Genomic DNA, 15,387 nt, shown 5'->3' with positions numbered 1-15,387 from the left:
TACAAAATACAATTTTTTAAAAATTACAGAAAATTAAAATATTTTAATAATATTTTTATAATTTATATTTGTATCATATTTGTGTTATGACATAAACAATTCATAGCAAAGATATTTTCCTTCATAAGTTTAAACTGGCATTATGATAGATTGAACGGAAATGCCATATTTTCCTATCCTTTAGTGTGTAATTCTAAGTGCAGAATAAATTCAGTCTTATCTTCTTGGAAATATTTTACCCCATCAAAGACAAAGTGTGTTCTTAAATAATAGCATTTAATGTAGATTTTTTTAAAAAAACCTTTGAGCCAGTGAGTTTTGATATCTGGCTGACAGAACATGACACATGTATTTGGACAAAAAGGAAAATTTGAGACTATCTACCAAACCTCGAAACAGTATTGAAAGTGCATGTTGCAAAGTTATTAGCTGTCCATCTCCAGATGTTAACTAAGTCTCCTTAGCTATTATAGATTCAGCTATAGTAAAATCAGTACAGTGCCACAGAATGGTCAGATTTCAAGAGACCCATTCCAAGTTGATGTTTCAAGTTTTAGCACAGTAAGGCCTAGCCGATATGACACTAAAAATGTTTAAATCTAACACACACACCCCTGCATTTTTCTGTCCTGAACAGTGGGGCATAGCAAAATCAAGGTGACCGATACGTCAGGTAGACACTTTCTGATATTGTTCATAAATATAACATTATAGAATTAAGATAAGTTTCAGACTGCTCAAGAATTGTATTCTCAATAAATATACTCAAGAATTGTATTGAAAGGGCCAAATCCAGGAACTGTAGATTGCACATGGAGCATCTACACTGGCAAAAGTTTAACTTACACTGGTGACAATTTAGCAAGCACATTTCAACTATTCACATGTAGCACATGCCACCTTTTACAAGTGGACAAAACAGTTTTATTGTGTGTGAAAACTGTAGAATTCTACAGAGATCTCATGAGTTCATCGGTCCCAATCCTTCATCTACAACAAAGGGAATGCTTTGTGCATAATGGATTTCTCTTTATAGATGTGAATGAAGAAGTGTGAGGTTTTGTTTTATGTCTAAAATGTAGCATCTTCTTTTTCTTTCAGGTTTTTACCAGCACTTCTGACTGCAATTTTGACAAACCATCTGGCCTGGGTCCCTACGGTCATGCCAAATGGCCAACCACCTATCCGAATCTTTCTAGAAAAGCATTCCTCACAGAGTGTGGACATGTTGGCCAAGTCTCATCCATACAATCCACTGTGGGCACAATTAGGTATGTCTGACATTACCTCTGCATTTTATTCCAAGAATAAACCTTTTTGCTAAGTTCTTGTCTGTAATAGGAAAGCCAGTTAAGTAGAAATGTAATGAGGAAAGGGCTGGAGATAAGAAAAGGAATTACAAATTATTAGGTTAGCAGTTTCATTCTGTTTGAATAAAACAATATAAACGAGCTCTAAAATCAGCCTTTTCACAATAATAATAATAATAATAATAATAATAATAATAATAATAATAATTTATTTATAGCCCGCCCAATCACAAGGAATCCAGGCGGGTTACAACAGTAAAAATAAAGATAATAAAATAAAATACAAAAAACAAATAAAATACAATAAAATTAAAGAGAGCAAAGTGAGTACATTCACAGTTAGGCCTGATGGAAGTTGGGCCTCTCTTTTTAATTTCCTCCCAGGTCTGATGGTGATGTCATGGAGGGAGGGCTCTTCTTCTTGAGGCAAGGATTTTATTTTAATTAATTTTAATTTAATTCTTCTCATTAAATTTAAGAGAAGAATTGGTGGACAGAGTGACATAAGTCACAGTAAATGGGGAGTAGAACTAGGTAGGGAAGGCCTGCCGGAAGAGATCCGTTTTAAGAGCCTTCTTAAAGGCTGTAAGAGTAGAAATGTCACGGATCTCCTTCGGCAGGTCATTCCATAGCTTCGGAGCTGCGGTGGAAAAGGCCCTCTGGGTGACTGAAGTTAGCCTAGATTTTATTGGCTGAAGTAGATTCTTCCCCGAGGACCTTAGAGTGCGGGACGGACAGTATGGAAGTAGGCGATCTCTTAAGTATTCTGGACCCAAGCCATGTAGGGCTTTGAAGGTAATCACCAACACCTTGTACCTTGCCCGGAAACTAATTGGCAGCCAGTGAAGGGATTTCAAAACCGGTGTTATGTGATCGGTACGACAAGTACCTGTAATTAACCTGGCTGCCATATTTTGTACAAGTTGAAGTTTCTGAACTTGGCACAAGGGTAGCCCCATGTAGAGCGCATTACAGAAGTCCAATCGAGAGGTGACCAGCGCATGTACAACTGTTTCAAGGTCTCCCTGCTCCAGGAAGGGGCGCAGCTGGCGTATCAGCCGAAGCTGATAACAAGTGCTCAATGACTTGTCTTCTACTATACTCTCTTCTTCTACTATGATTTATCTTGTTCTTCCCCCTCTCATTTCTAGTTGGAATGAAAGCTTTTCATACTTAATAATTTCCATTTTTGAAAAGTACAGCTAAATCCTTAAAGTCATTAGTCATAACTCTTACATGTTTGTTCAGAAATGATGCATGCTTATTCAGAAACTGTGGTACAGTTACAGTCTACAGCCTTGGCAATGCTCAGGGATTCAAAGAGTAGAAATCCAAACAACAGGAGTGTCAAACATTTGAGAACCACAGGTCTATGGTGGAAAGGAAGGGGAGCTGAGTTCTGGCTCTTTTTCACCTCTGAAAGCCTAATGAACAAGGTATTGCTGTTTTGGGTTTTGTCTGTGTAATGTAGTTTTAGATAGATTGGGCATGGCTATGGCTTCTCAGGATCAACTTCTGTATCAGCCTCTACAATGTAATGTTTACAACTAGACCACTGTTCAGAAGCAAGTCCTATTATGCTCAAAGAGGCTTAGATTGCAGCCTTTGTTATGCACCAACTTGGCAAAAAGTCAAATGGATAGGTGTAATGTTTGTACCAGTCCTGTGAAGACACACCCAACTAAAGGTGGTGGCAGGTTTGGGTGTGCAATGCCAGTACCCTGGTGAAATCAAATTCTTTTACCCAAAAAGGCTCTGATGCTGAATGTAAAGTTCAAAAATGGGGAAGTTTAATTTAAAGAACAAAAGTAAAGAGTTTTCTCCTCCCCAGCTCTAAATAACTTGAAATAAAAGATTCTTTACAGTTTGATTTTTAGTAATCTTCAGGGTGTCATCTCTCTGGGTTTGATCTTGGTTTGATCTCCTCACTCAATGGAGCTGGTGCAGGGTTTTTCAGCTCCTGATTTCTTTGACTTGTTTCATGTAGGTAACTAATTTGGCTAACTTGTTCCTGGTAACCAAATTGGCTAACATGTAAGAAATGCCCTTTCTGGCTGTCTGGGCCTGTTTGCCACCAAAAGACAGATCTCTGCAAGCTCACAACAAAGACTGCCTAAAACTAAAAAGCCTCTAGCTAAAACAGAGCTTGCTGGGAAGGGGCAAACCAAACCTGGAAAAATGCAAGGGATCCTACAGCTCCTCCCACAACTAATACAATGAACATTTCCTATACTAAAACATACTATGGCCTGAACTAATATGGAAAAAAAATGTAGGGGGAGATTCAAACAGTCCTGGCTGGACATCACAAGTCCCATGACTTCAAGTCCCATGTTTGCCCTGGTTAAGCATTATTTTTAAATGAAAGAGAACTACTGAATGTTTCTGCAGGTAAATCTTTTCTCATATAGCCATCCATCCCAGCAAAATAATTTGAAAACATATGTGCTGCAGTAATTTAGAATTTTCATAATTCAGGATGTCCATAATTTAGAAATTTCAAGATATTCAGCCATTTTTATATGTCATGTACTATGTATATAAGCATGCTTTTTTATGTTCTGGCTCACAGGAGATCTGTATGGAGCTATTGGGTCACCTGTAAGACTATCAAAAACAATAGTGGTTGGCAAAAGACAAGATCTCGTGCAACGTTTGCTTTATTTCCTCACTTACTTCATAAGATGCTCTGAGCTGCAAGAGACTCATCTTCTGGAAAATGGAGAGGATGAAGCCATAGTGATGCCTGGCACAGTTATCACCACAACGCTTGAGAAGGGGGAAGTAGAAGAATCTGAGTACGTGCTGGTCACAGTGCACAAGAACAGAGGCAGTTTGCCCTTCCAAGAGTCTGAAGAAGTGCGAACGTCTAACTGCAGCTGCAAATATTGTAAGGGCCCCCTTAACCCTATCCAGAGTACAGAAAGTGCTTCAGGACATGAGAGGGATGAATTGCAGAATACCCTTAAAGTGGAGGTGGAAGTGGAATCTGATTCAAGTGAAGACAAAGCAGTAGCTACTGACTGCCAAGAGAGGCCTGCTGATGTGAAGCACTGCAAAGACCCATTGAGTTCTGGCCTGGATACAAAGTTGGAGAGAGTGGTCTTCACAGGGTCAGCTTCCCTGTTGACACAGTCCACACTAGAACCAACAGATGGAACATGGAGGAGTGAGGCCTCTCTGGATTCTGACAATCAGTCCGTGGAAGCAGTGAGATCAACAAATGTCATGGTAGAGAAGAAGCCACCTGATAAAATCTCATCTGAAGCCATTCCTTGCAGTACAGCTGAAGCTCAAACAAAGGTGACTTTCCTCATTGGAGATTCCATGTCACCGGATTCAGATATTGAAGTCCGAAGTCAAGCAGTAGCAGAACAAATGACTAGGCACAGCAACCAGGTGGAAAACGAAGAAAGAAAATCTACTGAGGAGACGTGTGAAGCATCACAAAACCACGAGGACCAAAAAACAGATGAGAATACAAATGAAGAGTTCCCTCAGGTTGCCATTAAGCTCCAGAACTGGAATCCTTACAGTGAAGAAGGTGCTAATCTGCTTGAAAAATACTTTACTAAGGAAGAATTAGTTGAAACCAGGACTATTGATGATATTCCAGTGAAAGCAACTACAGATGTTGTAGATCCAAACAGTAGCTTAGAATTTCCCTCCAAACCCTGTACAAAGAACAAATCCCCCAGTGAATTTTGTAAGTTTATGGAATCTGTTCGTCAAGAGACTTGTAAAAACTGCTTTGCAGAGCAGGACCAAAGAGAGAAAATCTCTGTGATTGTCCCCCATGGGGACAGAGAGAACTTAGAAAAAAAGACCGACCCAGGGGTAGACTGGGACATTCCACGAAATGAGAGTTCGGATAGTGCCCTTGGGGACAGTGAAAGTGAAGATGCAGGGCATGATGCTGCCAGGACAAGACAGAACTATTATGGGACAGATCAAGAAGAATGGGCAGAAGAAGAAGACATACCTTTTCCTGGGTAGGTATTTCTTGAACAAATTAGCACTTGGTCAAATCTGTTATTTGCCTAATTACATGACAGAATGGTAGCGTTGGAGATAGTAGGCAAATACAGCCCTTTCTTGTTTGTTTATACTCATGAGTGCTTGCAAAATAAATACTAGTAAAAAGCCTGTATAGAGAAGATACTGTTATCCCCATACAAACGGTCCAGCATTGATTATTTCAGGTGGACTTTTTTAAGGTAGTACTTTAAGCAATGCAGCAGTGTACAACTTGCAGACAAGCTGGACAAATGGTCCAACATTGATTATTTCAGGTGGACTTTTTTCAAGGTAGTACTTTAAGCAATGCAGCAATGTACAACTTTGCAGACAAGCTCCATAAGTTTGCACCTTTAAAAGTGCTCTAAATACCTTTGAAATATGGTGGGTCATACTGTTTCTTTAAGAAATGCTACAAAAAGACACTTGACCAAGAGGAGAAAAAATACGGTGTTACAATGATTTATTTCAGGACTGGTTCATATAATTCCCTTCCCTTGTGTACTTTATACAGGTGTCAACTAAAAGTTTCTGTTAAGCCATCTTTTAATATTGGATCAACAATAGCAATGGTTTGCACTAAGTCTGGATCTGTCATGTTATCATACATGACATAGTCCCAGTGAAGTCACTGGGGACTTGTGTATGTGAATTGTGCAGTAGGTTGCACACTATGGTGTCTCACTGAAGAAATCAGTGCTAGTAGTAGTATACATGCCCATGTTATACCTTTCTTTCAGGTCAAAATTAATTGAAGTGAACTCTGTCCAGCCCAGTATTGCCAATTTTGGAAGGTCCTTGCTAGGTGGCTACTGTTCATCTTACGTACCTGACTTTGTTTTGCAAGGAGTAGGAAATGATGAGAAACTGAGACACTGTTTGATGTCAGATTTGTCGCATGCTGTGCAGGTAATTTAAACTCTATCCAAGAGATGAAATTTATCTTTGACCATCAACAACAAATATTTCTGAAATTTGCTGGAATAAAACAGGCCTGTGAGGGTGCAAAATATTTATAGTGGAAATACTCCACATCCATAACAGAGATTTAAAACGATTATCCAGAATACAAAGCCAGTTTTGTTTAAGAATGTTGCACGTAATTTGCCAGTTAGGGTTATGTTCTGATACAAAAGTCATAACCAGGCTTCTGGGAAATCAGCAGCAGCCTCATTCTCTGCTAATTGTAGTAAAAGAACAATAACAAGTGACAAATTTGATCAGGGATCTTAAAATGCAGTGGCACAAATTCAAAGCAATCTAATTGAAGTGCCATTGAAATGATCAGGACAAGCGACTCACTTAAGTCCCTTTGAATTCTTAATGAGTTTCTATTAATTGTGGCTAGTACATTTAGGATACCTTTTCTCATTGCTGGTCAGATTTCTGTGTCTTTAACAAAGTTTTCCTTAGTGTAAGCCACCTGTAATTCTTGGGTTTCAAGCTAGTTATCTGATCTAATTTGTCATATAACACTATTATTTATTTAAGCCATGAACTAAATAAATACCCCTCAGTACATGATACTGAGGGAAAGCAAGAGGATGGCAGCAGCTTGGGGGTATTTGAATGTAAACAGAATTTTGGACTAAAATGGTATCTTAATCTGATCCAAAAAGTATGTCCATACTAGGTTCTTACTGATATGGAAGAATTAAGATTATGATATTGCTGCAATTACAGACCTATGTTGCGCAATGAATTATTATTATTATTATTATTATTATTATTATTATTATTATTCTTATCTCCTGCTTTTCTACCAATGCAGGGAGTCAAGGTGGCAAGGCAAAATAGGTTAAACACCACTTTAGAATTTTCTTTTTAAATGCACAGTGGCTTTCTGTTGCCAACTAGAGATGATGCAAACTATTTTCCTAAATTGAAATAAATATTCATACCAAAAAGGAAGATTTTCCCCCCTACTAGATTATAATTGAACTTCAAATATCCAGGTGTCCAGAGGTGCTACAGATACAGGGAATGTGTATACTTTGTGTACACTGTAGGAATTTTGATAAAATGTGGAGGTATGTTGTTATTTTGGCTGTTGAGAAAAAAAGGTTAAATGACTCACATTTCATGTTTTTTTAAAAATAAAAAATAAAAAAATTAGAAAGGGCCAGAGTGAAAAATTCTACAAAAGCTTTGAAATGCTTGTCGTTTGCTCCCCCTGCTGGTCTTTTCACATATATTAGACATATGCCTATTACTTTAATGTTTGGCAACATTAAATGGAAGCTAACTACAAAGTAAAGTTAAAATTATCATAATAGTTTGCTTAGACAAGGTGAAACATATAATAGGGTAAATTGGCAGAGAGATGGGGAAATCAGTTTTAAGATGCTTGCACCTTGCAAGTTCTTACCTGAATCACAGACAAAGTTGCAGTGTTGATTTTTTTTCCTGAGAGAATATAATTTTTAATTAGAATTGGAAATGTCAGCTTCTGTCATACATTTAAATAGACATGTACACACACACACACATGCACAAAGAACTGTTGGCTGAATTTCAGATACTACATATGTTAAGGCTTGTCCCAATCCATGTGTTTCTTTATTATTTTCTTTGCTCCATTCCACATCACAAATGACTTCTGAAACTCTCATGAGTTTTAAAAAATAGTTTGCATGTGACGTTTGGGAGTGCTGTTCCTTAAGAACAAGTCTAAAATGTCTTTATACAGATTTTTGATCCTGGCTGGACGGAATGCAGTAGGAACTTTCTTCCATATATAATAATACATGACAACACATGATCTAAATTATTCTAATTTTTCATTCTAAAGTTACATGTGCAAGATGCTGCAGATGCTCAGAAGTAATGTATTTTTGCACTCATTGTGGTATGCTTCTCTTTGCCTTTTAGCATCCTGTTCTTGATGAACCTATTGCAGAAGCTGTCTGCATTATCGCAGATACAGATAAATGGACAGTGCAAGTGGCCAGTAGTCAGAGACGAATCATGGATAATAAACTCGGGAAAGATGTGCTAGTCTCTAATCTTGTCTCCAACCTGCTTCATTCCACTCTTCAGCTTTATAAGCATAATTTATCTCCCAATTTTGTAAGTACTTATGTTTTTCATTATTATTAAGTACTCTCAAGTCACTCTCGACCCATAGTGACCCTGTGGATAAGGCTTCGTCTAGTAATCACAAAACATAATTATCCTTGTTTCAGTTCATCCATGCAACACCATAAACTGGCTATAGTACAGTCAAGTCCAATTCAAATGTTGTATGATGTAGTTCCTGTTAAAACCTGGTAACATCTAATCAGAGCTGATAAATACCTTTTTGTTTTTGATAAATTGAGATTTGACCAATGTTCAACTAACTCATGCTCCTGCTTAGAGTAAATTTCCTCCTTACATGTTCTGTCTGTCCTAGTTTATTTTAATGAAAGAAACCCCTGCAAGACATTATCCAAATATTTATCCTGAGTTTCCTAAAAAAGCCAGTATGGTTGGGCAGATACCATAATTTGTTTTATGTTGGCTGAACAACAGACAGGTTTAAAACGTCATTGTTTTTGTTTATCCTCTTCCCTGTCTCCCCAGTGTGTAATGCACCTGGAGGATCGGCTGCAGGAACTGTATTTCAAGAGCAAGATGTTGTCAGAATATCTCAAAGGCCAGATGCGAGTTCATGTGAAAGAGCTGGGAGTTGTCCTAGGGTAAGATTTCCATTCAAAAGTCAGCCTTTTAATTGTGAGCAAGTTCTACTCTTTCCCTAAGGGTTAGGCCATGTTACAGAATTTTTAAAATAATTCAAAGTTTTAAATTCACACCCTGATGTTTGTTAGTCTTTCACATTTCCATATCAATAGAATAATCAAATGAGCATTATCAGATTTGGAGCAATAAAGAGCACAATCCTCCCTCACTTTCTTCTCTGTTGGGAATTTTATTTATTCACATCTATTTTTAAGAATACATTCTAAATTTAAGCCCATGGGCCTAATCTTAATTTCAGCAAGGGTCTACGGGAATATTCTCAGCTGCATCTATCTATGTTGGATCCCAAGACAGTTGGAAACAATTAAATATTTAGTAGTGTATACCAGACTAGTCCAGGGGGAATGTTTTTTGTGACAAACAACTCAGTTATCAAATAAATAAGCATATCCTTCAGTTACAGAAATATAAATGGTTACTGTAATAAATTTGTAGTGCCTGACAGTTCAAAGGCTCTTTTAAAATATACAACTAGTGGTGCTTTGATCAAGAAGTTAAAATATTACATCATAGTAATAAGTTTCAGAACCTCAGTGAATTTTGTTGGAAATTATTTGTTATTTCTTTCTTTTAGGATTGAATCTAGTGACCTCCCTTTACTGGCAGCAGTAGCAAGCACCCACTCTCCATATGTTGCCCAAATTCTTCTGTAGAATACCAAAGGGCAAAAGACAATAACCTTCTTTTTATAGAATGGAAGACAAGGAAGGAGACATGAACCACCCTTGTCACAGCTCTTTCTTGGCCTCTGGCAAAGGAACAACTTGTTGGCTTGACTGTGTGCCTCTGCAACTGAATGCCTCATGTGCAAACAAGTGGAGTTGCGCCCACCTTCCTTCCTTCCTTTCTTGCCCACTCATTAAAAGAAAAGAAAAAGAAAATAGAAAATTAGACCAGAGACTTAGATGACTAAAGAAGACACTAGAGCTTTGGAAGACTGTGGAGAATGGCTTGGATAATTACTGCCAAAGTGGATGTTCCTACAAGATGATGAATTAAAGGATTACCAGGAGGAAAACTTTTGTATAATTCTGCGCAGTGTTGATAGTTTATACAAGAGAATAGAACCAGCTGGCTACTTAGTACCACCAGGAGAGCATTTAAAGTGCATACCTATAAGCTACAACTAATTGTAATAATTTTGACCATTCTGCATTACCATTAGATGCTGAAGATCTCTTTTTTCTTGGAGAGGAAAAACAATTTAAAGGCAGGTAGGAGATTGGGAATGAGAAGTAGCCTGAGCCACCTAGCTCAGAAATGTAAAAGTAGGGATTCTTTCATGGAGAAGATGAAAAATGCCTACTTTCTTCTCGGTTTGGGTATATAACGGATTATGCATTGATATTTTTCTCCTGCTGATATTATTGTCCAAGGACTCCAGAAAGCAAAACTTAGGCAGGAAAACAGGATGCATCTGTAATTTCTTGTTACTAGAGTTACCAGATGAAAAAAGGGACAGGGACTTCCCTTTAATGATTATATACAAGGGGAAATTTCAGTACAACTTGCATGGCAAGCAACACTGGCTGAAATTCCCAATGCTGCACAATTACTAATGGGACAGGAGTCCTGGCCTTTGTTTCATCTGGCAACCCTATCTGTTAACTTTTTCACACAAAAACACAATAAAGGTTCCTTCAGTTCAATTTTGTCCCATTTGGAGGGAACAGAAGAATGATGCAATGATCCTTAAGGATACACTGAAGTCCCATTCATTTCTGTAGGGTTTAAAATGCCTACATTTGACAGATTTCAGATAGTTACTATGAAGCAAAACAAACCTACACCATAACACCCAACATGGGTAATTGTGTTGGAAGAACATTGTCCTTAATTACCAGATTTGAAAGTGATTTTCTCTCTCTCTCTCCCCCCCCCCCCATTGTTGTTTAAATAATTGTATTTCAACATTTTGAGCACAGTTTCCTGAGGATACCACTTTTTAAAACCTAATTATTAATCTTAACCTTGTGCATGTCTACTCAGAAATAAGCGCAACTCAATTCTGCACAACTTTCTTCAAGATAAAGGGTAAATCCAGTGTAAGTCTTATCTAGAGCAGACATATTGAAATGAATAGAACTTGTTAGGCCCAATTAACTTTAGTCCCATGATTTCAGTAAATCTACTCTAGATTTAGGATCTAAACCCTAAACCCTGGATTTAGCCCTGAATGTGTTTAGGATTGCAAACCTACATATAAGAAGAGAAGCTGCAATTATCTTTCTGTTATGCTACCATTTGTCTCTAACTAAATGATAAAAGATTCCTGATCAGTTGCAACAAGTACATAAAAGATATTTTGAGCAGGATTTACTACCTCACATTAAATAACACGATACTGGGTTAAAAGGGTTTGCTTATTTTCTGTAGCATTACTAAATATAAGTTTGTTATGAACTACTTTATTGTTCTGGAATTTATACGTCATCACACAGTGACTGAAAATTGCACCTTCCATGCTGGATATTTCACAGGCCTCATCCAGACCATTTACTTTTTTGAGACAGATGACAATGTGCTTGAAACTCTTGTTTTTCTGGAATTCTGGGTGGGCTACAATTGTCATTTCTCTCTCCTTTTGCTTGAAAAAACACTGTACTTGTGCCATTGATGGAAATGTTAAAACAAAATTCTCTTACACCTCAGTGAATATCATCATCGCTTTTGGCTTTACTGTTGCTCCTCTTGGTCTGACATCACCAATGGGAAAAAGGTGCACCTAGCCTTCCACTAGCCCAGGGGTAGGCAACCTGCGGCCCGCGGGCCGGATGCGGCCCGGCGAGGCCTTGGGACCGGCCCCAGCCCAGTCCTGCTGCCGATTGCCGCCGGGGCCTTTGGGGGGGCAATTGTCTATAGAAGCCTCAGAAACATGCATTTATCTTAACATTTTTTTAAAAATCAGCAAATTTTTTCACGTGTCCTCCATTTTTTATTTAAAAAGTGCCCTCCATTTGAAAATTTTGTCCTACATTTGTCCCGGTTTATTTATTTATTTAATTTTAAAAAAATTATTTAATTGTTTATTTTTTGGCTTCGGCCCCCCAGTTGTCTGAGGGACAGCTACCCGGCCCCCGGCTCTAAAGGGTTGCCTACCCCTGCACTAGCCACTGCTCATGTGTTTGTGGTCTTTTCCATCAGTTTTTTGTTTTTATGCTAAGGAGCTCAGAACAACCTTTTAGTATAACAACTGGCAATGCTCTCTCATTCCAGAACATTTTCTTTATGTCCTCCTCCCCCAGTGAAAGATAGGTGCTTCCTCCTCTTTCTGGTACTGAAGATACAGGTCTTCCTTTTGGATTTTATTTTAACAAGCTAAAATGGCTAGCGGCCCCCACTGCCTCCATTAGCAATAAATCTCCCTCTTCTCTGTTCAGTGAACAGTTGTCATCTATTCAGTGCAGAACTGAGGCTAGTGTTATGACAGTTATATCAGGGCAGCTACTCTGTCTGTCTGGGGAAAGTTTCTTTTTTGAACTATAGTCCCCAGAATCCCCCCACTGGTTTGCTGGAATTCTGGGAGCTATAGCCTCAAAAAAGTAACATTTCCAAATTGATCATTTGATTGATCTGTCCCCATCTCACCAGGACTTATAGTCTGATGTTGCAAATGAAGTCATGGCTTCAGTTTTTCGTACTACATCTGTCTAGTTGAGTAGAATTGTATTGGCAAAATCGTTTGCAAATGAGTCTGCCTGGCAAAGGGCTGCTCTTGCAATTTTTTTACAAACCAAACTGAGCTTGGGTTTGTAGCACATAGTCTTGATCAAGGGCCCAGCATGTGCAAAAGGCCTCTGCTGCCACCTACCTGTGTGAGAGAATTAGGGAAAGCACTCTGTCAACCTGAAGGGCAAGTTCCAATTTTTTGAGGTGGCAGCAGAGCTAGTAGATGTTTACTCAGAAGACCTGTTCATATCTTAAGCTCAGGAGCCTCTAGCTAATGGGACATAGATTACCAGAATTTTACCCATATACCTATCCTCAAATGACATACGTTTTAAATAAAGCAAAACTTGAATTTGAACAATGTGGTATAGAGGCTCATCTAAACAAAAAGCTGAAACTGAAACAAAGAAGGTATGGGCCATAATACTTGGGGATGATGGGATTTGAAATTTAACTTCTGAAATATATCATGTTGGGATAGGCCTAGATCTCAGAATGTGAATAATTTAGATTATTCTAAATGACTATATCTTCAGGACCACGATACAAGCTGTAGCTGGCCCACCTCTAGAAGTAGCTCGTCACTGTTCATGTTTAAAGCCTATTACGGAATCTGCAGCTGTTATGGGTTGTTTGGTCCTCTGTCGATTTGTCCCTTGCCCCAGACTTCCAGAATAAAGCTACAATCCAAAACTTCACATATTTGTTTCTGACATTTCACCAGCATCTTTGGCTGGCATCTTCAGAGAATGCTTAGCATGGAAGTGAGTGGGGTGTATCTATACTGTGTGACCCTGGGTTGGGAAGAGTGATTTCCATGTTAATCTGTGTATTGCTCTGTTGTTGAATGGCAAGGCCTCAGGGTGAGGATATGCAAAGAGGATTTGTGTCTGTTTAATAAGAGATCCATTGTTTGCTGGGAAAACTGCTGTGCTTCTTAATTTTGCAGCTCCAACCAGAGAGAGATGGGCTGCTGTTTTTACAAACCTGTGGAGGCAGCCTAGACAATACAGACAAGCTGAGAATAGTCTCCTGTACTGTCTCAGTGTCAAAAAAAAATAGCATGTGCTGCCCTGTATTTATGTAATCATTGGTTCATTTCACCTGCTAAACTCATATTTGGCTCTCCCAAAATAACAGACATAGATAAATTTTTGAGCTCTGTTGCCTGAAATCTTTTTGAATAGAAATACCAGAGACTGAGTCTGGGACCTTCTATGTGCAAGATATCTCCTCTAGTACTGAGCAATACATACACCCCATTAAGGTGCTTTACTTCAGGATCTGTGCAGATGTTGCTTGCTTCCACACAGACTGATGAAGGCACATGGGTGTGTTGCCTTCAGCTCCCCTTTATCCTACCCTTTGCTTGTCCATTTCTGTTGTTGTACAACTACTGTGTGTGCTGGTGCTATGCTGTATCAGTACATGGTGGCTGTTGAAATTTCAGAAGCATCCATTCAGGCTGCTTCCCGGGGGAGCTCAGAACCTGAGTACATGCCACAAGGCATAATATTTCTGTGCTCCAATCTTGATGCCCTTATCTGCACATTTATTGGCAAGTGTCCTGACCCCATAGGGTGAGGAATGCAGTTGGATGATGATCAGTAATTCAGGCAGTAGCACAGCCATTGTGGTAGTTCCTTTATTGCCTCTAAAAGATTTTAGGTAACCATATGCTACCCATCTCCTCCCAGCATTTGGTTCATTTGAGACTTGGGGGGGGGTAGTATTGTTGTTAATGCTCATTCTATTGACACTGCTGGAATGGTTAATTTGCAAAAGAAATTGTAGCATGATGGCATGCTTTCCTGTAACTGATAATTTGTTTATGGTACGTCTGAAATCAAAGTACTACTTGCATCTGTTTGTTTGGATTTTTAAAAAACTTTTTTAAAAAGGGAACTATAACAGCACTGTAGTGTTGTCCTCTTAATGTATCTTGCTTTTCAGTACCATGTATATACAAAACTAATCCTTTTTTATTTTTGCAATATCCCCAGTGTCCATTGATACGTCTTAATTTTAGGGCTGAAAATATTGAAGTGTATTGCACATACATACTAACAAAAAATTTTCCACTGCAGCTTGCAAATACCGGGCTGCTAAAAACAAGAAAAGAAGGGTGGAGGGTGGTGGGAATCCAAAGCAAGACTTTAAATCTTGCCTTTTTAAAATCCCTATTTGTTAGAGTAGGTGTTTCAGGAGGATCTTGTTTGTTTTGTTTTTGGTCTCCTCTAAATTATGTAGATGGTGGTATGTGTAATATGCTGGGCAAATGTACATACTTGTTATCTTTTGTGTTTTTGTACATATATATTTCCCAAGATGTGCACTTGTATTATATAATAACCATTCCCGATTTTAGGGGAACTTTGTGCAATAAATACAATATTGTCCATTTAATTGCTAGTATGCTGTACTTTACTTATTCTGTGTGACAAAAGGATGTATTTGCTGAAGAAGAAGAAATGTCACAATCTAGGAAGCTGCCTCAGGTGTAACCCTTGGAGTCTTCAGGCACACTGTGGCACATTTTCCCTCCTGTGGAAAAACACTTTCACAGTCACTGTCAGCCTGCATAGCTACATGAATACCATAGTGTGCTACTGATTGTCAGAGGTGACAGCCATAAAGTTGGGTGCACACC

General features: G+C 38.5%; 1 protein-coding gene across 5 annotated transcripts in view; it reads left to right on the top strand.

The window, feature by feature from the left end:
* The window catches only part of FNIP1 (folliculin interacting protein 1), a 143,479-nt gene extending 128,336 nt beyond the window's left edge, over positions 1 to 15,143 (top strand). For all 5 annotated transcript variants that reach the window (XM_089530499.1, XM_089530472.1, XM_089530489.1 and 2 more), the window contains 6 exons: positions 1,102 to 1,271; positions 3,883 to 5,302; positions 6,068 to 6,236; positions 8,199 to 8,396; positions 8,892 to 9,007; positions 9,643 to 15,143. In XM_089530499.1, the coding sequence (XP_089386625.1) occupies positions 1,102 to 1,271; positions 3,883 to 5,302; positions 6,068 to 6,236; positions 8,199 to 8,396; positions 8,892 to 9,007; positions 9,643 to 9,721 (2,152 nt within the window). In that variant the 3' untranslated portion in view covers positions 9,722 to 15,143. The remainder of the gene's footprint in view (positions 1 to 1,101; positions 1,272 to 3,882; positions 5,303 to 6,067; positions 6,237 to 8,198; positions 8,397 to 8,891; positions 9,008 to 9,642) is intronic.
* The last annotated feature ends 244 nt before the right edge of the window (positions 15,144 to 15,387 follow it).

Source organism: Sceloporus occidentalis, unplaced genomic scaffold (assembly GCF_023333645.1).
Source record: "Sceloporus occidentalis isolate IW3139 unplaced genomic scaffold, rSceOcc1.0.p SCAF_1, whole genome shotgun sequence".
In the NCBI taxonomy this organism is placed as follows: Eukaryota; Metazoa; Chordata; class Lepidosauria; order Squamata; family Phrynosomatidae; genus Sceloporus; species Sceloporus occidentalis.
The sequence above is the reverse complement of the archived record's forward strand: the minus strand, read 5'-3'. Positions and strand labels throughout refer to the sequence as shown.